Source organism: Rattus norvegicus, chromosome 1, assembly GCF_021556685.1.
Source record: "Rattus norvegicus strain SHRSP/BbbUtx chromosome 1, alternate assembly SHRSP_T2T, whole genome shotgun sequence".
Taxonomy (NCBI): Eukaryota; Metazoa; Chordata; class Mammalia; order Rodentia; family Muridae; genus Rattus; species Rattus norvegicus.
Genome location: NC_141534.1, coordinates 87,334,962 through 87,362,838, shown reverse-complemented (window position 1 = coordinate 87,362,838; position 27,877 = coordinate 87,334,962). Strand labels below are relative to the sequence as shown.

Sequence of the window (27,877 nt, the reverse complement as noted above, 5' to 3'; positions counted from 1 at the left end):
TTTGGACTGTATTAGTCTGCAGATGAAACAGACAGTTTCTGTCCAGTGGTTGCCTAGCCACAAAGCATTGTCTCACCTGGAGGTTGAGATGCTCAATTTCTTCATTAAATCTGCCAAAGGACAAATCTTAGGGGAAAATATGTCTCAACAAAAGATGAATAACTTTAAATCTCATATTTTGTGGATTTCTGACATTTTCAAAAACCATCTATCTATATAATGTAATCTGGAATGTTTTCCATTAATTATCTTTTTATCTTCAATGTATTCTAACATATTTAGAGCCATGAATTTGCTCTTCGGCCCATATCTCACATGTGTAATCAATTCAGAAATTTGTAATGGCATCAATAGAAGGACTGGCTCTAAACCTTTTACTTTTAAAAAATTTTAACTAATAAATTCTATAGCAAAGTAAAGATAGGATTTTACTTAGTTATTAAATGAGAGTATGACTGTACAACTCAAACTATGTAATTCCTCCTTGTTAAATTACAACTATTTCTAAATTCCTCATAAAAACAACTTTAGAATAACCACTTTCAGTTCCCAAAAATTCCAGGGAATTGGAGCAATGACTCTTCAATAATTTTTCAAGCTGTACATTGATTGGCATTGAGATATCCTTGTGGGTAGGTGGTAGGAAGAAGTAAGCAAATGTTGTAATCAGATGTGTGTCTTAACTGGATGAATGTGAAAGTCCTTGAGACCAGGAATCCAAGTAGGTACATACTGTAGAAGATAATTCTCAAGACAGAAGTTTAGAAAAGAGATATCTTTTGTTTGATTCTCCTGTATCTAGTTTTTCATGATGTCTCCCTCTCTCAGATCTGATCAGTATGGCTCTGTTAGGTTTCCGGAGCCTAATCACACTTTTTAAAAACACAAAACCAAAACTGTTCCCCCAGATTACTGTGCTCCTTAGTCTATTACAGGAAAGTATGTATCTTTCACTCTCTTCCAGAGTAATAGTATAACCACAAAACTCAAAGTCACACCCATTATGAAGATTAAAGACTTTTTTAAAAGGAAGTAAAGTAAACAATAGTGTATGAGCCTCATAGGTCTTTTTTTTCTTTGTAATCTGTCACATCAGGAAATTATCCCAAAATTCATATGGAGCACATGTTAAGAGAATCTATTGTGGTAAGTATCAAGAATAACCACAAACCTTCGCTAGTTGGCATCAACGAGTGATATGGCCGTTAGTTTCATAATTCATAAAACAAATTATACACCTTCTATCAATTCCCATATCAATAATCAACTTATTACACCAGAACATTTGCCCCAAATATATCGATCTCTCAAGCTCTCTACCTGGAGCCTCAGATTTTATTTAACCCTAATACCTTTTAAATATCACAATTCTCTACTTGAAGTCAGTGACTAATTTTTCCCTATCTAAGATCAGAACTCCAGATGAAAATCCCAATGAGATTTGGGTAATCTCTGTACTCTCCTTAAAACAAACTGAATCACATTCTAATAATACCTGTCATTAAGACATAGCTTGTCTAACTAGGATTTCAACCCAAAATTCCTGAGGAGAGACATTAGAAGGTATATGAGTATGCTGAAAGACTTTCTTTAAAAAGTAGCTTTTATCTCTAACTCTTTGAGCTGTAACTACTTATTATAAAACAGGAGACCTACACCCTGCCAGCCCTGCTTGTTTCTGTTTCTATGTTTAAATCCCCTTGATTGAGACATCACATGACTAGACATGGTGCTGGCCTCCTCTTATGTAGAAAACAAAACTTTCTCTCAACTCTTAGGATTACTAGTGGATTCTCGTCTAGCAGGTTTGTTGGCCATCTTGCACTCTCTCCCAGAGTAATAATATAAGCATTGGGTACTATTGCTATGAAATTAAAATAATAAAATGCTGCCTTTTACCCCCACTAGATCCAGCACTGCAGTGCCCCAAGATATCTGATAGATATATTAATCTCAGACAGCAAATCATCTCCCCCGCTCTGCTCCATCCCATAAAACACTGCCGAAAGCCTCTCTCTGATCCTGTCAACAGTCTCCCTACCCATCTATCTCCCAAGGCAGGCTTTACCATGCCAGAAATATACATCCTAACTCTGTGGCAGCCCAGTGTCTCTGCTGCCTAATACTCTCCCAAGAAAATATCATCCCACAGACAACCTAATAGCAGACTGCCTACTATTGTGACGGAATAATTCAGCAGGAAAGCATAATCCAACCTATTCCCAGTATTCTTTCTTTTTTACTGGCTATTTTTAATTTACATTTCAAATGTTATTCACTTTCCTGGTTTGCTGGACATAAACCTCTATCCCATCCCCACACCTTCTTCTATGAGGGTGTTCCTCTTCACTAACTACCCCAATTCAAAACCGTCTGACATTTCCCTGCACTGGGATTATTTAAATCTATTTCTATCTGTTTAGTCCTGTTTTTTGACCAATTATATGGTCAATGTTGGAGAAGGTTATATGAGGTGCTGAGAAGAAGGTATATTGTTTGGCTCTAGGATGAAATATTCTATATCTGTTAAATCCATTTGGTTGATAACTACTGTTAGTTTCACTGGTCTGTGTTTATTTTCTGTTTCTATGATCTAACCATTGATGAGAGTGGGGCATCGAAATCTCCTACTATTATTGTCTGAGGTACAATGAGTGCTTTGAGATTTAGTAAGCTTTCATTTATGAATGTAGATGCCCTTGCATTTGTAGTTTAATAATTCAGTTTTGGGAGTTCATCTTGGTGAATTTTTTCCTTTGATGAATATGAAGTGTCCTTCCTCATGTTTTCTGCTAACATTTGGTTGATAGCTGATTTTTATTCAATATTAGAATGTCCACTCTGGCTATTTACTTTGGACCATTTGCAGGGAAATTTGTTTTCCAGCCTCTTCCTTTGAGGTAGTGCCTGTCTTTCTTACCGAGGTGTGTTTTCTGTACACAGCAAAATGCTGGGTCCTCTTTACAAATCTGGTCTCTTAGTCTATGTTTTTTAATTGGGGAATGTAGTTGATTGATGTTAAGAGATATTAAGTAATTATGATTGCTGTTTTCTGTTATTTTTGTTTTTGTTCTTGTTCTTGTTTTAGGTGGAATTTTGATTGTGTATCTCTCTTATTTTGGATTCTTTGTAAGGAGATTACTTTTTTGCTTTTACTAGGGTGTAGTTTCCTTCCTTGTGTTGGAGTTTTCCATTTATTATCCTTTGTAGGGCTGGATTTGTAGAAAGATTTTGTAGAAATTTGCTTTTATCATGGAGTATTTTGGTTTCTCCATTTATGTTAATGGAGAGTTTTGCCGGATGTACAAGCCTGGGCTGGCATTTGTGTTCTCTTAGGGTCTCTATGACTTCTGCACAGGATCCTATAACTTTTATGTTCTCTGGTGAGAAGTCTGATATGAGTTTGATAGGTCTAATTAGGTAAATTACTTGACATTTTTCCTGAAATGCTTTTAATATTTTTTCTTTGTTTTGTGCCTTTGTTGTTTTAACTATTTTGTGATGAGAAGAATTTCATTTCTGGTCCGTACTATTTTGAGTTCTGAAGGCTTCTTGTTTGTTTAAGGGCATCTGTCTTTTTTTGTTTAAATTTTTTATTAGATATAGCTTTTTTACTTACATTTCAAAGGTTATTCCCCTTCCCAGTTTCCTGTGCATAAGCGCCCATTCCCTCCCCTCCCCCTCCCCATATGCATATCCCCCTAATTGTTCCCCATATTCCCATGCCTGGGGTCCAACCTTGACAAGACCAAGGGCTTTCCCTTACACTGGTGCCCCAACAAGGTTATTCTCTGCTACATATACAGTTGGAGCCCTGGGTCAGTCCATGTATAGTCTTTCAGTAGTGGTTTAGTCCCTGGAATCTCTGGTTGGTTGCCGGTGTTGTTTATATGGGGCTGCAAGCTGCTTCACCACTTTCAATACTTCCTCTAATTCCCCCCAAGGGGGTCCTCTTCTTAGTTCTGTGTTTTGCTGCTAGCATTGACCTCTGTTTTGGACAGACTCTGTATGTGTCTCTCAGGAGAGATCTATACCCAGTTCCTTTCAGCATGCATATTTAGCTTCATCAAGCTTATCTAGTTTTGGTGGCTGTATATATATGGACCACATGTGGGTCAGGCTCTGAATGGCCATTCCTTGAGTCACTGCTCTAGACTTTGCTTCCACATCACCTCCTATGGATATTTTTGCTCCTTTTAAGAAGGAGTGGGAACATCCTCATTTTGGTCATCCTTCTTTAGCTTCCCGTGGTCTGTGGATTGCATCTTGGATAATTTGAGCTTTTTGTCTAATATCCAATTATCAATGAGTTCATACCAAGTGTGTTTTTCTGTGATTGAGTAACCTCACTCAGGAAGATATTTTCTAGTTCATTCTATTTGCCTATGAATTTCATGAAGTCATTGTATTTCATAGCTCAGTAGTACTCCATTGTGTATATGTACAACATTTTTTGAATCCATTCCTCTGTTGAAGGGCATCTGGGTTCTTTCCAGCTTCTGGCTATTATAAATAAGGCTGCTAGGAGCACAGTGGAGCATGTGTCTTTGTTGTATGTTAGAGCATCTTTTGGGTATATGCCCAAAAGAGGTATAGCTGGGACCTCAAGTAGTGTAACGTCCAATTTTCTAAGGAACCTCCAGTCTGATATCCATAGTGGTTGTACCAGGTTACAATCCCACGAACAATGGAGGAGTGTTCCTCTTTCTCCACATCCTCACCAGTATCTGCTGTCACCTGAGTTTTTTATCTTAGCCATGATGACTGTTGTGAGGTGGAATCTCAGGGTTGTTTTGATTTGCATTTCCCTGAAGACTAAGGATCTAGAAAATTTCCTAAGGTGCTTTTGGCCATTGGGTAATCCTCAGCTGAGAATACTTCATTTAGCTCTGTACCCCATTTTTTTTAATAGGATGATTTGGCTCTCTGCAGTCTAACTTCTTGAGTTCTCTGTATATTTTGAATAATAGCCCTCCATCAGATGTAGTATTGATAAAGATCTTTTCCCAACCTGTTGGTTGCTGTTTTGTCCTAATTACAGTGTCTTTTACTTAACAAAAGCCCTGCAGTTTTATGAATTCTCATTTGTTGATTCTTGATCTTAAAGAATGAGCCATTGGTGTTTTGTTCAGGAAATTTCCCCCAGTGCTCAAGTATTCAAGACTGTTCCCCACTTTTTCTTCTATTACTTTGAGAGTATCTGGTTTGATGTGGTGGTCATTGATGCACTTGGACTTAAGTTTTGTATATGGTGATAAGAATGGATCAATTGCAGTCTTATACATGCTGACCTCCAATTGAACCAGCACCATTTGTTGAAAATGCTATCTTTCTGCCATTGGATGGTTTTAGCATCTTTGTCAAAGATCAAGTGGCTTTAGGTATGTGGGTTCATTTATGGGTCTCCAATTCTGTTCCACTGATCTACCAGCCTGTCTCTGTACCAATACCATACAATATTTATGACTATTGCTCTGTAATACTGCTTGAAGTCAGGGATGGTGATTCCCCCAGAAGTTCTTTTATTGTTAAGTATATTTTTCATTATTCTGGGTTTTTTGTTATTCCAAATGAACTTGCAAATTGCTCTTTCTATCTCTATAAAGAACTGAGTAGGAATTTTGATGTGGATTGCGTTGAATCTGTAGATTGCTTTTGGCAAAACGGCCATCTTTACTATATTAATCCTGCCAATCCATGAGCATGGGAGATCTTTTCATCTTCTGAGATTTTCCTCATTTTTTTCTACAGAGATTTGAAGTTCTTGTCATTACGATCTTTCAGTTGCTTGGTTAAAGTCACACCATGATATTTTTATGTTATTTTGGACTATTGTAAAGGGTGTCATTTCCTTAATTTCTTTCTCTGAGTGTTTTTCCTTTGAAAAGCGGAAGACTACTGATTTGTTTGAGTTAATTTTATACCCCAACATTTTGCTGAAGTTGCTTATTAGGTTAAGTAGTTCTGTGGTGGAACTTTTGGGGTCACTTAAGTACACTATCATATTGTCTGCAAATAGTGATATTTTGATTTCTTCCCTTCCAATTTTTATCCTTTTGTCCTCCTTTTGCTGTCTGATTGGTCTGGCTAGGACTTCTAATAAGTAGGGAGAGAGTGGGCAGCCTTGTCTAGTCACTGGTTTTAGTGGAATTGCTTCAAGTTTCTCTCCATTTAGTTCGATGTTAGCTGCTGGTTTGCTGTATATTGCTTTTACTATGTTTAGATATGGACCTGGAATTCCTGTTCTTTCCAGGACTTTTATCATGAAGGGGTGTTGAATTTTGTCAAATGCTTTATCGGCATCTAATGACGATCATGATCATGTGGTTCTTATCTTTGATTTTGTTTATATAGTGGATTACATTGATGGATTTTCGTATATTAAACCATCCCTGCATCCCTGGGATGAAGCCTAGTTGATCATGATGGATGATCATTTTGTTGTGTTCTTGGATTTGGTTTGCAAGAATTTTATTGAGCATTTTTGTGTCAATATTCATAAGGGAAATTGGTCTGAAGTTCTCTTTCATTATTGGGTTTTTGTGTGGTTTTGGTATAAGAGTAATTGTGGCTTCATAGAAGGAATTTGGTAGTGCCCCATCTGTTTTTATTTTGTTCAATAGTTTGGACAGTATTCGCATGAGGTCTTCTATGAAGGTCTGATAGAATTCTGCACTATACCCGTCTGAACCTGGGCTGTTTTTGGTTGGGAGACTTTTAATGAGTGCTTCTATTTCTTTAGGGTTATGAAGTTGTTTAGATGGTTTATTTGTTCCTGATCTGTCTTTGGTACCTGTTATCTGTCCAGAAAAATTTCCATTTTCTCTGATTTTCTAGTTCTGTTGAACTTAGGCTTTTGTAGTAGAATCTGATGATTTTTTAAATTTCTTCAGATTCTGATGTTATGTCTCCTTTTTCATTTCTGATTTTATTAATTTGGATACACTCTATGTGACCTTTGGTTAGTCTGACTAAAGGTTTATCTATCTTGTTGATTTTCTCAAAGAACCAACTTTTGGTTCTGTTGATTCTTTGTATAGTCCTATTTGTTTCTATTTGGTTGATTTCAGCTCTGAGTTTGATTATTTCCTGCCTTCCACTCCTCCTGGGTGTATTTGCTTCTTTTTGTTCTAGAGCTTTTAGGTGTGCTGTCAAGCTGCTGACATATGTTCTTTCCTCATTCTTTTCGCAGCCACTCATAGCTATGAGTTTTACTCTTAGTACCGCTTTCATTGTGTCCCATAAGTTTGGGAATGGTGTATCTTCATTTTCATTAAATTCTAAGAAGTCTTTAATTTCTTTATTTCTTCCTTGACCCAGTTATCATTGAGTAGAACATTGTTCAACTTCCATGTATATGTGGGCTTTCTGTCATTATTGTTGTTATTGAAGACCAGTCTTAGTGCATGGTGATCTGATAGGATACATTTTTTTATGTCTTCCTGTATCTGTTGAGTCCTGTTTTGTGATGGATTATATGGTCAATTTTGGAGAAGGTTTCATGAGGTGGTGAGAAGAATGTATATCCTTTTGTTTTAGGATGGAATGTTCTATAAACATCTGTTAAATCCATTTGGTTTGTAATTTCTGTTAGTTTTAAGGGCATATCTTATTTTAGGTTAGGGAAATTTTCTTCTATAATTTTGTTGAAGATATTTACTAGCCCTTTATGTAGAATGTTTCCTCTCTTCTACAGCTATTAACCTTAGTTTTTATCTTTTCACTGTGTTCGTGATTTCCTGGATGCCTTTTGTTAGGAGCCTTTTGCATTTGTATTATCTTTGATGGTTATATCAATGTTTTCAATGGTATATTTTGCCCCTAAGAATTTCTCATCTATTTCTTGTATTCTGTTGTTGATGCTTGTGTCTATGTTTCCTGATCTGTTTCCTAGGTTTTCTATCTCCAGTGTTTCTCCTTTTATGCTTCCTTTATTGTTTTACTTTATCCATTTTAAAATTCTTGATGGTTTTGTTCAGTTTGTCTCCTGTTTCGCTGTGTTTTCCTGTAATTCTTTAAAGGATTTTTGTGTTTCCTCTTTAAGGGATACAACATGTTTTCCTGTGTAGTCCTATATTTCTTTAAGGGAATTATTTATGTTCTTCTTAGAGTCCTCTATCATCATCATGAGATGTGATTTAAAAATAAACCTTGTTTTGAGGGTGTGTTAGGATATCCAGTAATTGCTTTGGTGGGAGAACTGGGCTCTGATGATGCCAAGTAGTCTTAGTTTCTGTTGCTTTGCTTCTTGCACTTGTCTTTTCCATCAGGTTGTCTCTGGTGTTCACTTGTTTTGTTGTCTCTGAAAGTGGCTTGACCCTCCTGTTGATCTGTGTTTCAGCAATCATGTAGACCTGTTTTCTTTCAGCTTCATCTGGGATCGGAGGGCTTCTCCTCTGTTTGTGTGATCTGAAGCCTCCAGGCAGGTTTCTGAGTGAAGAAGAGTTGTTCTTACCTCTTCTTTCAGGTGTGCAGGTGCTGCTGGTGATTTGCTTTCAGCTCCCAGTATAGGCAGAAACATGAAGGGTCCTGAACCTGAATGCTCATAGGTTCCTGTAACCAGAAGGCACAGAGGGAACTACATGGGTTCCTCTTGGATCAGGAATGTGAGAAGTGGCAGTCTCCCCTGACATATCAGGATTGTCTGCACTTCTGAGGGTCCAGCTTTTCCCCCCATAGGATTTGGGTGCAGGGAGCTGTTGGAACTGGTTCAGGTCAGTTCCAGCACAGGCAGAAACTAGCAGGTTCCGTCTGCCAACTGTTCCTATATTCTTGTATCCAGGGGCCACCAGAGAGGTTCCTCTTGGGCCAGGAATGTGGACAGAAGTGGATGTCTCTCCTTAGGTGTCAGGATTTTACGCACTTCTTGGGTCCAGCTCTCTCTCCCATGGAATTTGGGTGCGAGGGAACTGTTGGACTCATTCAGTTCTGTTATGGGCACAGGCAAAAACCAGCAGGTTCCTCCCAGTTTGCTTTCTTTATATCCTGACAAGTATATAAGTATGTCTTTAGTAATGGGCTATTGCCAACTAAATTTTGTGGGTCTGACAAAAATGAAAATTGCCTCTATTATTTGGATCTTTCAGGCAATAACTCCTAGGGAGTTTTCCCAACACTATCAATAAAGTTTTCGTTTACCAACCTATTACTTCTACAAGCAGCATTTTCTACCTATGAAAGGTGCCTTGACTAATATATTAATGAGCTTACAAACTAGTGAGTTTCCATAATGCATCTTCATATATTCTTGGTTTTGTTTAATTATCCTTCATATTAACACCCCATATTCATATACCACCTCATTCTCATATTCATTCTCTCCATTCCATATTATAAGTATTTTTGTATCTCTCTTTCCTTAGGTATTTTGTTCTTGTTCTCCTTCTAATGGCCCCTTTCTAGATTTCTGTCCTTTATGTGAACTTCAGATTAAACACACTAAGAAATTATCTAGAATGCTCATATGACAGAGAATATATACAACTTGTCTATCTTTCCCTGTGTTACTTCATTAAGTACATTTTCACTTACATTTAATTTCCTAAGAAGCTCATAGATTCATTCTTATAGCTGAATGTAATTTTATTATGTATACACATCACAATTTCATTATCTATTTTTTAGTTGATGGGCACATAGGCTGAACCTATTTCCAAGCTATTGTGAGTTCAGTTGAAAGGAACACAGATTTTCAAATACCTGTTACTTGTATGTATCTTTGTGTGTAGGAGTATACACCTAACTACATAGTAGCATACACCTAAGAATGTAGTATAATACACCTAAGTATATAATAGTGTACACTTAACTATATAGTAGTATACACCTAAATATACAGTGATATATATGTATGTAGTATACACCTAAGCACATAGTAATATGCACCTGTATATAGTAGTATAAACCTAAGTAGTTTGTGTATATACTTAATATTGTACAACTGCTCCAGTAAAATATATTTTCAGGGTTTTTGAGTAAAATGCCCAGTGATTTCAATAGTTACTGTGTGACTATGTACTCCCAACAGTTTTCCCCACATTTTCTTATTACTAATTTTAAAATAATATAAATTTTTAAAAAAATTTGTTGTAAAGTAAATTCAAATAAATTTACCAAAATTAATGATATCCAGGCTAATGTTTATATAATATATATATATATATATATATATATATATATATATATATACATATATATATATATATGTGTGTGTGTGTGTGTGTGTGTGTTATTTTAAAGGACCCTGTGAAGCCTCACACTATATGTTACACTTTATTTTTTGATTCACATTTTATTGGATATTTTATGTATTTAAATATCAAATGTTATCTCCTTTTATGGTTCCCCCCTCTACCATCCCCTGACATCATGCTTCTATGAGAATGCTTACCCTACTACCAATCCACTCCCAGCTCACCACCCTGGCATTCTTTATACACTGGGGAAATGAGTTTTCACAGGATCAAGGGATTATACACCGATTAATGCTGGACAATGAGATTCTCTGTACATATGCAGCTTGAGCCATGGGTCTCTACATGTGTATTCTTTGGTTGGTGATTTTAGTCCCTGTGAGCTCTGGGGGTTCTGAATAGTTGATATTGTTGTTTTTCCTATGGGCTTACAAATCTTTTCAGGTCCTTCAGTCTTTTTTCTAAGTCCTCTATTGGGGTTCCTGTGTTCAGTCTGAAGATTAACTGCAAGCATCCGCATCTGTATCAGTGAGGATCTGGTAGAACCTCTCAGGAAACATCTGTATCTGGCTCATGTCAGCAAGCACTTCTTGGCATCAGCAATAGTGACTGGGTTTGTAGCTGTCTATGCGATGGATACCCAGGTGGGGAAATCTCTGGATGGCCTTTCTTTCAGTCTGTACTCCAGTATTTTTCCCTATATTTCCTCCTGTATCTTGTAATGCCTACAAAGGAGAACAAAAGCATCCACATTTTGGTCTTCCTTCTGCTTGACCTACATGTGTTGTGAATTTTTCTGAGCTGAGCTTTTGGGCTAATATCCACTTATCAATGAGTGCATAATATGTCTCTTTTGTGATTGGGTTGCCTCACTCCGGATGATATTTTCTAGTTCCATCCATTTGCCTATGAATTTCATAAAGTCATTGTTTTTAATAGCTGAGTACTAAGCCACTTGGTAAATACCCCACATTTTCCAAATCCATTCCTCTGTTGAAGGACACCTGTGCTTTTTCCATCTTCTGTCTATTATAAATAATACTGCTATGAGCATAGTGTAGCAATGTGGACTTCTTATATGTTGGAGCATCTTTTGGGTATGTGCCAGGAGTGCTATAGTTCTGCTCAGTAGTGTTATGTTCAATTTTCAGAGGAACTTCGAGACCGATTGCCAGAGTGGTTGTACCAGCTTTCAATCCCAGCAACAATGGAGGATTGTTGCTCATTCTCCACAGCCTTGCCAGCATCTGCAGTCACATGAGTCTCTAATCTTAGCTATTTTGACTGGTGTGAGGTAGAATCTATGTGGTTTTTTGATATGAATTTCCTGGTTGCCTAATGATGTTGAAAATTTCTTCATATGCTTCACACCTATTTTATGTACCTCTGTTTGTTTAGCTTTGTACCCAATTTTTAAATAGGTTTATTTGGTTCGAGTCTAACTTCTTTAGTTTCTTGTATATATTGGATATTAGCCCTCTAATGGATATGGGATTTGCAAAGATCTTTTCTTAATCTGTTGGTTGTCATTCTGTCATCTGTCTTACATAGGTTTTGCAATTTTATGAAGTCCTATTTGTTGATTCTTGTTCTTAAAGCATAAGCCATTGGTGTTTTGTTCAGGAAAATTTCTCCTGTGCCCATATGTTCAGGGCTCTTCCTCAATTTCTGTGTTATTAGTTTCACTGAATTTGGTTTTATCTGGAGGTTCTTGATTCAGTTGAACTTGAGCACTGTACAGAATAAAAGAATGGGTTGATTCACATTCTTTTACATGATGACCTCCAGTTGAACCAGCACCAGGATTTGTTGAAAATCCTGTCTTTTTTTCTACTTGATCGTTTTAGCTCCTTTGTCAAAGATCAATTGGCCATAGGTATGTGGGTTCATTTCTTGGTCTCCAATTATATACTATTGGTCTAATTGCCTGTCTCTTTACAAATACTATGGAGTTTATATTATGATTGCTCTGTAATACTGTTGGAGGTCATAGATGGTGATAACCCCAGAAGTTCTTTTATTGTTGAGAGTAGTTTTTGTTATCTTTTTTTGTTACTTCAAGTGAATTGGCAAATTGCACTTTCTAACTCTTTGAATAATTGAGTTGGAATTTTGATGGAGATTGCATTGAATGGGTGAATGGCTTTTGGCAGGAGTCCAATTTTCAGTATGTTCATCCTGACAATCCATGAGCAAGAAATATCTTTCCATCTTCTGAAATCTTTTTCAATTTTTTTCTTCAGAGTCTTGAAACCCTTGTCATACAGAATTTTAACTTACTTGGTTAGAATCACACCAAGGCATTTATACTATTTGTGGCTATTTTGAAGGGTGTCATTTCCCTAATTTCTTTCTCAGCCTGTTTGTCATTTGAGTACAAGAAGGCTACTGATTGAGTTAGTTTTATATCCAGTCACTTTGCTGAAGTTGTTTATCATGTGTACATTTTCTATGGTGGAATTTTTGTGGTCACTTCAATATACTGTCATATCAACTGCAAATAGTGATATTTTGAATTATTTCTTTCCAATTTGTATCCTTTGACCTCTTTTTTTGTTGTCTAGTTGCTCTAAGTACGAATTCATGTACTATATTAAATAGGTAGGGAAAGAGTAGGCAGCTTTGTATAGTCCCTGATTTTAGTGGAATTGCTTCAAGATCCCCTCCATTACACTCTCTGGATTACATAGATAGATTTCTCTATATTGAAGTGTCCATGCATCCATGGGATGAAGCCTACTTGATCATGATGGATAATTGTTTGATATGTTTTGGATTCCATTTGTTTAGATTTTTGTGTATTTTTACACTGATATTAATAAGGGAAACTGGTCTTATGTTCTCTTTTTTGTGTCTTTGTGTGGTTTAGGTATGAACATAATTATGGTTTCATAGAGCAAATTGAGTAGTGTTCCTTCTGTTTCTATTTTGTGGAATATTTGGAAGAGTATTGGTAGTAGGTCTTCTTTGAATGTCTGATAGTGTTCTGCATTAAGTCCATCTGGTCCTTGGAGGTTTTTTGGTTGGGAGAATTTTCATGACTGCTTCTCTTTCTTTAGGGGTTTTGAGACTCCTCAGATGGTTTATTTAATCCTGATTTAACTTTTGTACCTGGTATCTGTCTAGAAATTGGTACATTTCATCCATAGTTTCCAGTTCTTTTCAGTATAGCCTTTTGTAGTAGGATCTGATAATTGTTTGAATTTCCTCAGTTTCTTTTGTTATGTCTCCATTTTTATTTTTGACTCTCTTAATTTTGATAACGTCTCTGTGTCCTCTGGTTAGTCTAGTTAATAATTTATCTTGTTGATTTTCTCAAAGAACCAACACCTGGTTTTGTTGATTCTTTGAATATTTCTTTTTGTTTCTACTTGGTTGATTTTTGGTCTTAGTTTGATTATTTGCCAGCGTCTACTCCTTTTGGTTTCAGAGTTTTCAGGTGTGCAGTCAAGTGTATACTTTTTCCAGTCTCATTCTGGAGGTAAATAGTGCTCTGAGTTTTCCTTTTACCACTGCTTTCATTGTGTTTGATATGTTGTGGTATGTTGTGCCTTCATTTACATTAAATTCTAAAAAGTCTTTAATTTCTTTAATTTTTTTCTTGACCAAGTTATCATTGATTACAGCATAGTTCAGCTTTCAAGTGTATTTGGGCTTTCTGTTGTTTTTGCTGTTGTTGAAAACAACAGCAATAGTCCATTGTGATCAGATAGGATGGAAGGACTTACTTCAATCTTCTTGTATCTATTGAGGACTGTTTTGTGAATATTTTGTTAATATTTCTTTAAGTGCTTTTTGGACCCTTGAGATTCCTCTGCTGTGAATTCTCTCTTTCATTCTACACCCCATTTTTACTGGTATTTTTTTTGAGCTTTAGATGTTAGCTTCTTGAGTTCTTTTTATGTGTTTGATATTAGCTCTCAATCAGATGTGGGGTTAGTGAAGATATTTTTCCCAATCAGCATGTTGCTGCTTTGTCCTATTGATTGTGTCGTTTGCCTTACAGAAGCTTTCTATTTTAATGACGTTCAATTTATCAATTCTTGATCTTAGAGCATGATCCATTGGAATTAAATTTAGAAAATGTACTACCATGCCAATGTGTTCAAGACTCTTTTATACTTTGTATTCTATTAGATTCAGTGTAACTTGTTTTATGTGGAAGTCCTTAATCCACTTGAACTTGAGCTTTGTACAGTGAGATAAAAATGGGTCTAAACCCACCAAACCTATACACTATTGCTTATACCATGAAATGCAGGCCTGCAGGAGACTGATATAGCTGTTTCCTGAGAGGACCTGCCAGAACATGACATATATAGTGGCTAATGCTAGCAGACATCCATTGAGCTGAGAATTGGATTCCCATTGAAGGAGTTAGAGAAAGGATTGAAGGAGCTAAAGGGGCAACCTCATACCAACAACAATACCAAGCAACCAAAGCTTCCATGGAATAAACCACTTCCAAAGGAGTACACATGGACAGACCCATGGCGCCAGCTGCATGTACAGCAGAGGATGGCCTGGTTGGGCACCAGTGGATGGTAATGCTCTTGGTTCTGCCAAGACTGGCCCGCCCCCTGTGTAGGGGATTGTCATGGGGGGGAGGAAGGATAGGGTGTGAGGTTGTGGTGCATACTCATAAAAGAAGGTGGAGGGTGATAGGATAGGTAGTTTATGGACAGGAAACCAAAACCAGGAAAGGGGATTATATTTGAAATGTAACACAATACATATCAAATACAAGTACAGAATGGGTATATTTTCATTTTTTACACACCAACTCCCAGTTAGACCTGCACCATTTATTGAAGACGCTTTCTTTTTTCCACTGTATATTTTTGACTTCTTTGTCAAAGATAAATGAACTCATGTGTGTTGTTTTAACTCTGATCTTCAATATTATTTCATTGATCAACTTGTCCCTGCAATAATACCATGGAGTTTTTATCACAGTTGCTCTGTAATATACTTGGCGGTCTGGGATTGTTTCTCCTCCAGAGGTTCTTTTTTGTTAATAATTGATTTTACTATCCTTGAATTTTTTATTTATCCATAAAAAATGAGAATTGCTCTTTTCATGTCTTTGGAGAATTGTGTTTGGATTTTGATTGGGTTTAACTTGAATCTGTAGATTGCTTTTGATAGGGTCGTCATTTTTACAATGTTAATCCTGTCAATCCAGGTACGTGGGTGATCTCTCCATTTTCTTGAGAGACTTGAAGTTCTTGTCATACAACATACAAACTATTATAGTTTGTATATGCTTGGCCCAGGGTGTAACACTATTAGAAGATATGGCCCTGTTGTAGTTAGTGTGGCCGTTTTGGATTATGTGTATACTTATGGGTGTGGACTTTAAGATCTTCATCCTAGATGCCTGGAAGCAGTGTTCTGCAAGCACACTTCAGATGAAGATGTAGAATTTTCAGTTCCTCCTACAACATGACTGCCTAATTGCTATCATGTTTTCAATTTAATGAAAATGGCCTGAACCTCTAAACCTGAAAACCAGCCCTAATTAAAAGTTGCAATTTCTTTTAACTGTTGTCTTGGTTACAATCTATTCACAGCCACAGCACTAAAACACTAATGAAGACACAGATATTTTCCTTGATTTGTTAGAGTCATCCTAAGATAGTTTAAATTATTTGTGACTATTATGAAGAGTGCTGTTTTCATTCTCAGCCCATTTATCATTTCTATAAAGAAAGGCTACTGATGTGTTTGACTTAATTTTATGTCCATCCAAATGGCTGAAGTTGTTTTTTTAGCTGTAGAAATTCTATGGTCGAATGTTTCAGGTTGTTATGTATACTCACATATCATCTGCAAATAGGTACATCTTTTCTTCTTATTTGCCAGTTTGGTCTCCTTTTCTTGCCATATTACTCTACATAGACATTTGAGTACTATATTGAACAGATACAGGGAGAGTGGTCAGCCTTCTCTTGTCCCTGATTTTAACGTGAATGCTTCAAATATCTCTCTATTTAATTTGATACTGGTTGTTGATTTTCTATATATTCCATTTATTAGGTTTAGGTATGGGCCTTGAATTCCTGATCTCTTCTTTTAACATGAAGACATGTTGTATTTTGTCCAATTCTTTTTACCATCTAATGAGATGGTCATGGCAATGGATTACACTGATGGATTTTTGTATATTGAACCAACCTTGTATCATGCCATGAAACCTATAATGATTGTGGTGAATGATAGCTTTGATGTGTTCTTTGATTGGGTTTGCTAGAATTGTATTATTTTTGTATCAGTATTCATAAGTGAAACTGCTCAGAAGCTCTCTTTCGGTTTTAGGCCTTTGCGTGATTTAGATATCAGAGTAATTGTGGCTTCAGATAATTAATTATGTAATGTTCCTTCTGTTTATATTTTTATGGAACAGTTTGAGCAGTATTGGTGTTAAATCTTTTTGGAAAGTCTGGTAGAATTCTGTTCTGAAGTCATCTGGCCTTGGACTTTTTTTGATTGGGAGGTTTCTTAAAATATCTTCTATATCCTTTAGTGATATGGGAATTTTAGAGAGTTTATTTACACTTGACTTAAAGTTGGTATATACTATCTACTAAAAAAGTCATTTATTTTATCTATATTTTCCAGTTTTCAGAGTATGGGCTTTTGTATTAGGATGTGATGATTTTTTGAAGTTTCTCAGTTTCTGTCCTTTTCCTTCCTGATCTTGTAATTTTTTATTGGTTAGTCTATTTATTGACATTTCAAATGTTATTTCCCTCCCTAGCCCTCCCCCCACAAGCCCACTATCCCTTGCTCCCTCTCTAGTGCCTCTACGGTGGTGCTCACCCATTGGCCCACCCACACTCCTGCATCAGTTCTTTAGCATACCTGTATCCTAGGTCACCAAATCTCCACAGGATCAAGAGGTTTCCCTCCATAGGATACAGATAAGGCAATCCTCTTCTACATATCCAGCTGGATCCATGGGTTCTCACTATGTACACTTTTGTTGGTACTTTAGTCCCAGGGAGCATTGGGGTGTTGATTGGTTAATATGGTTGTTCTTTCTATATGGTTGGAAAACCTTTCAGGTCCTATAGTTCTCACACTAACTTCCCCATCAGGTTCCCAAGGCTCTGTCCAATGTTTGGCTGTGTACATCTGCATCTATTTTGGTCCAGATCTGGTAAAGCATCTCAGGGGACAACTATACCGGTCTCCTATCAATAAGCACATTTTGGCATCAGTGATAGTATCTGGGTTTATTGTCAGCTGATAGGACAGATCCAAAGGTGGGGAAGTCTCTGAATGGCCTTTCCTTCAGTTTCTGCTCCACTCTTTGACCCTGCATTTACTATTGATAGGAGGAATTCTGTATTAATAAAATTGATGTGGGTGGTTGGACCCCCATTCCTCAACAGGGGGCCATGCCTATCCACTGGATATGGTCTCTACAGGTTCTCTCTCCCCTTTGTTGGTTATTTCAGTTAACGTACTCCATTTTGGGTCCTGGGAACCTCTTGGGTCCCTGGCATCTGGGACTTTATAGTGGCTACACTCAGTTCCCCTTCCCTACTGCTACATACCTACTTACCAATTTCTAACTCTCTGTACTTCTTCCCCATCTTCTCCTATATCTGAACCTACCCCCCTTTTAGCTCCCCCTCTTCTCTTACTCCATGATTCCACTCTCTCTCTAGTTCCCAGAGATTATTCTCTTCCTCCTACTGAGCAATACTATAGCATCCACACTTGGATGTGATCTTCTTTCTTCTTTGGTTTCATATGGTCTGTGAGTTATATTGTAGGTATTCTGGGCTTCTTTTTGGCTAATATTCACTTAACAGTGAGAACATACCAGGGGAGCTCTTTTATAATTTGGATACCTTACTTAGTATACTATTTTCAAGTTTCTTCAATTTGCCTGCAAATTTCATGAAGTGATTATTTTTAATAACTGGGTAGTAATGCATAGTAAAAATTTATCATACTTTCTGTATTTATTCCTCCATTGAGGGATATCTGAGTTCCTTCCATCCTCTGGCTATTATAAGTAAGGCTGCTATGAACAAAGTGGAGAACATGTCCTTGTTATATGTTGAAGCTTCTTTTGGGTATATGCCTAGGAATAGTATAGTTGGGTCCTCAGACAGCTCTATGTCCAATTTTCTGACAAAATGCCAGATCTATTTCCAGAGTGATTGTATGAGCCTGCAATTCCACAAGCAATGAAGAACTATTCACCTTTTACCACATCCTCACCAGAATCTGTCATGTGAAGTTTAATCTTAGCCATTCTGACAAATATAAGATGTAATCTCAGGCTTGGTTTGCTGTATATGGCTTTTACCATGTTTAGGTATGGGCCTTGAATTCCTATTCCTTCCAGGACTTTTATCATGAAGGGGTGTTGAATTTCGTCAAATGCTTTCTCAGCATCTAATGAAATGATCATGTGGTTTTGTTCTTTCAGTTTGTTTATATAGTGGATTATGTTGATGGTTTTCTGTATACTAAACCATCCCTGCATGCCTGGGATGAAGCCTACTTGATCATGATGGATGATTGTTTTGATGTTCTCTTGGATTCTGTTTGCCAGAATTTCATTGAGTACTTTTCATCAATATTCATAAGGGAAATTGATCTGAAGTTCTCTTTCTTTGTTGGGTCTTTGTGTGGCTTAGGTATAAGAATAATTGTGGCTTCATAGAAGGGATACGGTAGAGCTTCATCTGTTTCAATTTTGTGGAATAGTTTGGGTAGTATTGGCATGAGGTGTTCTATGAAGGTCTGATAGAATTCTGCACTGAAACCATCTGGACATGGGCTCTTTTTGGTTGGGAGAACTTTAATGACTCCTTCTATTTCTTTAGGAGTTATGGGTTGTTTATATGGTTTATCTGTTCCTGATTTAACCTTGGTACCTGGATCTGTCTAGGAAAATGTCCATTTCCTGCAGCTTTTGAATTTTTGTTGAATATAGGCTTTTGTAGTAGGATCTGATGATTTTTTTGAATTTCCTCTGATTCTGTAGTTATGTCTCCCTTTTCATTTCTGATTTTGTTAATTTGGACACACTCTCTCTCAGAGTTCTCATTAGTCTGGCTAAGGGTTTATTTATCTTGTTGACTTTCTCAAAGAACCAACTTTTGGTTCTGTTGATTCTTTTTATGGCCCTTTTTGTTTCTACTTCGTTGATTTCAGCTTTGAGTTTGATTATTTCCTGCCTTCTACTCTTCCTGGGTGTATTTGCTTCTTTTTGTTCTAGAGCTTTTAGGTATGCTGTCAAGCTGGTGATATATGCTCTCTCCTGTTTCTTTCTGCAGGCACTCAGAACTATGAGTTTTCCTCTTAGCACAGTTTTCATTGTGTTCCATAAGTTTGGGTATTTTGTACCTTTATGTTCATTAAATTCTAAGAAGTCTTTAATTTCTTTCTTTATTTCTTCCTTGACCAGGTTATCATTGAGTAGAACATCGTCCAACTTCCATGTATATGTGGGCGTTCTTCCCTTATTGTTATTGAAGACCAGCTTCAGCCCGTGGTGGTCTATTAGGACGCATGGGGTTATTTCTTTCTGTACCTGTTGAGGCTTGTTTTATGTTTTATGACCAATTATATGTTCAATTTTGGAGAAAGTGCCATGAGGTGATGAGAAAAAGGTATATCCTTTTGTTTTAGTATAGAATATTCTCTAAATATCTGTCAAGTCCATTTGGTTCATGACTTCTCTTAGTCTGTCTATGTCTCTGTTTAATTTCTCTTTCCATGATCTGTCCATTGATGAGAGTGGGGTCTTGAAATCTCCTACTATTATTGTGTGAGGTGCAATGTGTGCTTAGAGCTTTAGTAAGGTTTCTTTTATATATGTCGGTGCCCTTGTATTTGGAGCATAGATATTTAGGATTGAGAGTTCATCTTGATTAATTTTTTTTGATGAATATGACGTGACCTTCCTTATCTTTTTTGATGACTTTTGGTTGAAAATTGATTTTGTTCGCTATTAGAATGGCTACTCCAGCTTGCTTCTTCAGACGATTTTTGTTGGAAAGTTGTTTTCCAGCCTTTCACTCTGTCGTAGTATCTGTCTTTGTCTCTGAGGTGTGTTTCCTGTAGGCAGCAGAATGCAGGGTCCTCATTGTGTATCCAGTTTGTTAATCTATGTCTTTTTATTGGAGAGTTGAGACCACTGATGTCTTTCTTCTTGAGCTTCATGTGGTCTGTCTATTGTATCTGGGCTATCTGAGCTTTTGGACTAATATCTGTGAGTCCATACCACGTGTGTGTGTGTTTTTTTTTTGTGATTGTGTTACCTCACTCAGTATGATATTTTCTAGTTCCATCCATTTTCTTAAGAATTTCATGAAGTCATTTGTTTAATAGCTGAGTAGTATGATATCCATTAATTCCTTTGATTTTGATTATTTTGTCAAGTTGCTGAAGCTATTCTTTTATGTCTTGTTCAACTATTGGTGCAGTTTGGTTTTTAGTTTCCCCGATAAAATACTGTTACCAGAAGAAACTGAGGAGCAGAAAGTGGTTATCTGACTTACACTTTCAGGTCAAACATCTAGCTACTGGTGAAGTCAGGGCAGTATCTTGAGAAGGAACTGAAGTGAAAGCAGTTAACAAATCTGCATACTAATTTACTCAGTGCCTCACTCTCAGTTAGTTTTCTCATATAGACCATGCCCACAAATTTATGTTGTGGTCCATAACACCTCAATGATCAATCAAGATAATCAATCAAATACACAGCCACATGCCAATATAATGTAGGCTTAATTGCGAATCTAAGGTGACAGGCTGGGATGTGTTAAGTGGACTGGAGAAATTAACTCATGCTGTTGCGGTTTTACCTATACTATTGTTTTTCTCACATTTAGTTTTTAGAACAGTTGTGGTAGCCATTAATAGATTTCACATATTTTACAACATAATTTTTTTTATTTCTCCTTTAGTTATGATAGACAGCACTGTTAGGCATGATATTCTTACTTTTAGTGGTTGTCTTTTTAGAACTTGAAATACAGATTTCCAGCCTTCCTACCTTTAAAAATGTAATTGAGGAATCTGTTATTCTGAGAGGCCTTTCTTTATATTTGGCTTAGTGATTCTTTCTTACTGAGTTCAATGTAATTTCTTTGTTTACAAAGTCATGAGCAGGGAGAGAATAGAAATGAAGGCCATTGTTTTTTTGCATTCACCTAGATTTTCCCTCCATTATACATTACAGGATTCCCCTCAGTAAGGAAGCTTGCTGTACACAATGTATCATATCCTTCTACATCATCAATTAACAACTGGGACAAAATTTGAAAGGCATGCCCACAGGCCAATGTTATCTACATGGCTCCTCATTAAGACTGTCTTCCAGGATATTTATAGATTGTGTACAGTTGCCTTCTTATCATTTCCTTTAAAGATATTTCCTTTATTGTTATATGGGGTATATGTGTGCATAGTGTCTGTGTGGATACATACATGTCACAGAACATCAGTGAGAATCCAATAGCAGCTTTGTGAAGTCAATAATTTCCTTCTAATTTATGCAGGTTACAAAGACTGAGATCTGATCATGAGGCTTATATGATAAGTACATCAATACATTGAGCCATAATACAATTCCCCATTCCTTTTCAAAGTCTATTTCATTTCATTTACAATTCTTGTATTTGTGCTAATTTATACTTTTCATTGTTCAATAAAATTGCTCTTATATCTTTCTCTTGAAAATGATATCATTAGTGGCTAAAGAGATGAATCAGTCATCAATAGTACTTGCTGCTTATTTAGGGGAGTGGAGTCTGTTTCCAAGTCCTCACATCCTGAGTGAGTCATAGCTTTCTATAACTCCAGCTTCAGAGCAATTGACATTCTCTTCTCTCCTATGCAAGTAATCCACAGATACATGCAATCTCACATGACAATTCATAAGCATACACAAGCATAAAAATTAAAATAAATTTTTATACATAATTTCAATGACTTCAAATTTCCAGGGCACTCCATTTCCTCTGAATCCCTAGATACATAATTGTAAAATAAGGCATGCCTTTCAATGACCTTCCTTTCAATTGGTTAAAGAATCATATTCTTTGAGTTCTCTCAGTGTCTCTATGATCTGTCTTTGTCTAAAATGTCTTTAAATATATAGTTTAACTCTTTTTTAATTCCATTCATGTATTTTTTATCAAATTCACTTCCTTCCAAGATTCCTCACTTTTCCTCCTCTCACTCCATAAGCATCCAACTTTGTGTAATCATTCTTTAAAGATTTATTTTTATATTATATCTAGGTGCCTTTTGTCTGCATGTGTATATGTGAACCACAATGTGTGCATTACCCAGAGTGGGTAGGACTACATTTGATTCCCTAAAAATGAAGTTACCGAAGATAATAAGTCACAATGTTGGTAGTAGGGACTGAACCAAGATATTATGTGGGAGGAACAAGTGCTCTTAACTCCTGAGCCATCTCTCAAGTCCTATCATTTTTAAAATCATCTATTCCAATTAATGCTGCATATATGGTTTTTGATGTATGAATATTAAGTGGAGTTGAATAAACTCTCATAAAGTGAACTGACTTTCTTTAGGTATCTATCAATCACTAGTAGTTCCTCAAAGGTGGCACATCATGACCAACCTCTTGCTTTATGCTGGGACTCAGTCTAGCTTAAGTTTGTACAGATCATGCACACATTGCCAGAATTGCTGACTTCATATGTCCAACTACCATGAAGTATCCATGAAACACTGGTTTAGTAAATTCCTCTACCGCCTCTTCCTCTAGAGTATGCCTCATCCTCATTCAAGATGGTCCCTGAAGCATGGAGAAAAAGGTTTAATATAGAAGCCCCATTTAGTGCTCACCACTCCAAAGCATCTTTTTGTCTGTACCTTTAAGAGCTAAATGTCTTTAAATTAATCACTGTTCATACATGGTTAAACTTTTCTGATGGTGAATAAGAGATGAACTAAACTATAATGAAAACTCATTATGAGTTGGTTTCTGAAGAATTTTTTTAAAAGTTCATTCTTGGAATCCATAGGTCTTAGATATTAGAACCGGTGTCCTTTAGAAGTAAAGTGAATTAGCATCAAATGTTGGCTCCTCTTTCCTGAATTATTTGCTGTTAGAATTCAGTTAAAAAAGTATTAGATCTTCTGAAGTCTTTGTTGTTCTTGATTTATTTTCATAAATTTTTGTTTTTTTACATATCTTTATTCTTTGAAAATTTGAAAAGAAATAATGTATCATGTTCTACTAAATTTGCCGAGTACACACTCCAGGATGTTATATATTCCCCAATATGTCTATACCACAACTTAAACTTTTTTCAAAAAATAAAACATACTGAGTCTAATTTGGGTTGCTCAAATATACATGGATGTAGGGCCATCCCTGTGGTCAGGAGAAACCTAAGAGTGGTCCAACACCAAAATGGTGTGGGAGCCTTTCTCTTCCAGCAGTCATAAACTGCAAATAGATCTTCAGTCAGGAATAGGATCTCAGGACACCCTTCCCCATCCATCCTGGAATATTGTCAGGCTTTATGTTATGCAGTTTTTCAATAGGCAACAATTGATGATATGAAAACATTAGCATAACAGCCAAGTCATGTTCAAAGGACAATATACACAGTGGACAATTTCATAGCACTCCACTCCATTCTCTAGCTTTTGCTTTCTACTTCCTGTTCCATAATATTTCCTAAGCCTTGAGTAGGGGGTAATAGAAATCACATCAATGACTGAGCACTCACAATTATTCTGTAGATTTTGATCACTTAATAGTCTCTGCATTAAATAATGTCAGCTGCAAAATTTAATCTCTAAAAAAGTAAGGAACAGCACAAATCCATATTTGTATAAATACAAATATTTAGAAGGTAGTTTGACAATATGACCATTTAGTAAAATGACAGCAGGAACCCTACTTTAGAACTCTGATCTCTCCAGTCATGGGGGCATGACCAGGTTTATAGTACCAGGCATGAGTTTTGCACCCTCCTCCAGTATTATTCCTTAAATCTAATCAGACATCATTTAAGTTACCCCATAACAATTTTATCATTATTGCACTACTATGTACATCTAGCCTGGCACATACATATTGTAGCATGTGAGAACAATGCAGGATAAGTGTGTTATGTGCAAATCAGGGGCTGGAAATTGAAAAGTAAGAAATGGAAAAGATACCTCACATAAGGAGTTGCAGGCATAGGTATGTTGATTAGAGTTATTCAGTTTAAATTCCTCTGCATCTTGTATTCCAAACTGAAACATGACAAGCTTTCTCCCTCCCTCTCTCTCCCTCCCTCCCTCTCCCTCCCTCCCCCTCTCTCCCCTCCCTCTCTCCCTCCCTCCCTTCCCTCCCACATGCACGTGCCTTATTCCCCTCACTCACTTTGTTAGTGTGATTATTATTGATGCCATATAGCCTTGATTCATAGGTCCATAAGATTTCAGCTATGAGGTTGCTGTTTTGGTCTTTCCAACACTGTATAACATATGATTTTCCCATCTGTGTCATCAAATCTTTCTCTCTTCCTAGTGTACCTCATCAGGAAGCATGAACTTACAGGAATCACCTCTGGATTCCTGTATCCTGTCCTTTCAGCTTGGCAGTAGGATATCTCCTCATGTCACCAGTGATTTATATGTGTGGTGATGGAATTTTTAATGAACTTGATTTATAAGTTCTCTATATGTCTATTTGCCTCAAACATCATGTTTAATGCTATAAATACAGACTAGTTAGAAATTCTCAGTGAAGACTTTTGCTGATGCTTTCAGAAAAGTGAAGAAAGTCAAACAGACCCAGTGTTAAGGCTTTATAACTGATACATTACTTCTTTCTGAACACAGTTCTATATGGATCATGGTTTGAGCACATCCGTGCCTGGCTGTCCATGCAAGAATGGGACAACTTCTTGTTACTGTACTATGAAGACATGAAAAAGGTGAGCATCCATCTTACAATCACCACACAGTTAAGAACTAAACCCTAGTAATGAAATAGCTTACTGAGAAATGTGATTTTTTGTTTGTTTTGCTTTTTCCTTTTCTTTTTATTAATTAAAACATCTTTTAAGTGTTAATGTATTTGATCATGTTCACCCTCTCCCAGAGGCTTTCCAGATGATCTATGGCTCCTTATCCACCCCACTTCACAGTTTTTCACAAAAATTCTAGTACAAAAGCAAGCCTCCCAAATCAAGACAAAAACATATAAAAGAATCCAATATAAAATAATGTGTTGAACAGTTGTCTGTAAATGTGTCACAGGATATAAAATCCTGAGAGGAGGGAACTTTAATTATGAAAATGTCTCCATAAGGTCCAGCTGTATGCAATACTGTAAGGCATTTTCATAATCATTGATTGAAGGGTAAGGGCCCACCCCTCATGAGAGCTGTCATCCATGGGTTCTTTAAGAAAACAGGCTGTACATAGTATGGTAAAGGAGCCAGCAAGCAGCATGCCTCTATTGCCTCAGCATCATTTCCAGCCACCAGGTTCCTGCACTTTTTATTGTCTTGTCCCAACATCCTGCAATGATGTATAGCAGTGATATGTAATTACCAGTGAAATGACATGTGATAAAAAAAAAAACCTATGACATAGAAATTAGACCAGTGAATACAACAAAACTAAGAGAATCTGATTGAAAGCACTAGGATCCTAGATCCACTCATTCACTCACTCAGGAAACTCATGAAAACCCTATTTAGCCAACAGCTCAATTAGATGTAACCCAATCCTAGTGCTGGAATTTTTCATTCATTCATTCTGTTTCTTTGGAACAAGAGATGGCCACTATGTGGTCATTTCACTTTGAACACCTTCATATATGCATAGTTTTTAGTAAGTTTCCACTGTTTTATGTTTCAATTCTACCTCTCAACTGTCTCACAATTTTACCTGTATCTCCCTTTACCCCCTTTCAAAATCCCCTCTCCCTTCCACTTTCCCACTTGATTCCTCCATCCTAGATCTTTAACATGCCTTCATAATTTCTTCTGTATATTTAATGTTTTGATTATTATGTTATCTGTGCACTGATTTTCTGGTCCATTCTACATGGTGTTCTGTATGCTTCAAGAATGTTTGTAGTCATCTCTTTCTTCAGGTTAGTATTTTTTCTATGATTTTGTTGAAAATATTTGCTGTGCCTTTGACATGGGCTTCCTTTACATCTTCTATTCCTATTATTCATAGATCTGGTCTTTTCATAGTAGTGACCCAGATTTTGTGGATATTATGTTCCAGGAGCTTAATATTTTATTATTTATAACATTAATATTAATAATAATATTTAATTTAATGCATTTAATTTTACTTTAATGTTTTCTTCAATGTATTCTTTTCTTCTATAATGTCTTCAATACCTAAAGTTTTCTATTCTAGCTATTGTACTTGTTGGGGAAGCTTGCCTCTGAGATACCTGTTTGAGTTCCAAAAATTTCCTTTTTGAGATTTCCTTTAGTTTGGATTTCATGCATTGATTCTATTTCTACCCAGGGGGAAATCAGTTCAATTCAGTTTTTTCTACTGTTTCTTTGTGGTTTCATAGATTTCTTCAAGGAAGATATTAATTTCCTTTTAAAAGACCACTATCATATTTATAATTTCTTTTAAGCATTTTTTGTTGTGTCTCAGCTAAGGTGAAATAATCAGGGCGTGCTATGTTACAATTGCTGACCTCTGGTGGATATATATTTGTCCTGTTTATTACTGATTGTTTTTTCCCTGGAATATAGGCATTATACTGGCTGCTTTTGTGTGTCAAATAGACAGAAGCTTGAATTATGACAAATTTCAATGTCTTCCTTGAGGAAATGCCTCCATGAGATCCAGCTGTGTGGCAGTTGTCAATCAGTGATCAATGGTGCTGGACCCTTGTGGGTGGTACCATCCCTGAGCTGGTAGTCTTGGTTTCTATAGGAAAGCAAGGTGAGCAAGCCAGGGGAAGTAAGCCTATAATAGCATCCCTCCATGGTCTCAGCATCATCCCCTGATTCTTGGTCTGCTTGAGTTCTACTCCTGACTTCCTTTGGAGAAGAAGTGTAAGCTGAATAAACCTTTTCCTCTCCAAGTTACTTTATGGTCATGATATTTTTCAGGAATAGAAACCATGACTAAGACACGCATCTTAGATTAAGATAATGTGTCTAGGTGCTGATAGCTGGTCTGGTCTTTATTTGGTGAGAGTTTTGTTTCCTGGCTGTGTCTCACTCTGGTTATTAAGAGAATTAGGTAGATTTATATATCCTGTAGAAATTAAATTGCAGTAACAAATAAGATGTGTTCATGAGTTGTGGGTCCTGAGAGTTAGGAATGCATATGGATCGGACTCAACTGAGGGACTCCAGAAGAGGGAGGAAAGCAAAGTATTCCACCAGGACCTGCTTAGTCAATCTCCTGGAAATGGGGTTAGAGTGTGAGGAAAGGCCAGAGAAGGAGATTTGATAAAGAGGTGTGGATGAGACTCACAGATTGGATTTGAAGAATATGGGGGAAAATGAAGACATGAAGTTGTAACCTCATTGCTTCCCTGTCATAATGGGGTGTAGCTTCTTTGGGAGAGCATACTGGAGTTGGGGGCTGGGGAAAAGCAATTTATTAAGCAAATTTGGTGTTTTGCTGCAGAGATAAGTAGGTGTCTGGGTATTGGACTCGAGACGTGTTGGGAGAAGTGA

At 36.7% G+C, this 27,877-nt stretch overlaps 1 protein-coding gene across 3 annotated transcripts in view; it reads left to right on the top strand.

Annotated features, from left to right (window-relative positions):
• The window catches only part of LOC120099768 (sulfotransferase 2A1-like), a 56,990-nt gene that overhangs the window by 13,434 nt on the left and 15,679 nt on the right, over positions 1–27,877 (top strand). For all 3 annotated transcript variants that reach the window (XM_087606705.1, XM_087606706.1, XM_087606700.1), the window contains exon 4: positions 25,044–25,138. In XM_087606705.1, the coding sequence (XP_087462831.1) occupies positions 25,044–25,138 (95 nt within the window). The remainder of the gene's footprint in view (positions 1–25,043; positions 25,139–27,877) is intronic.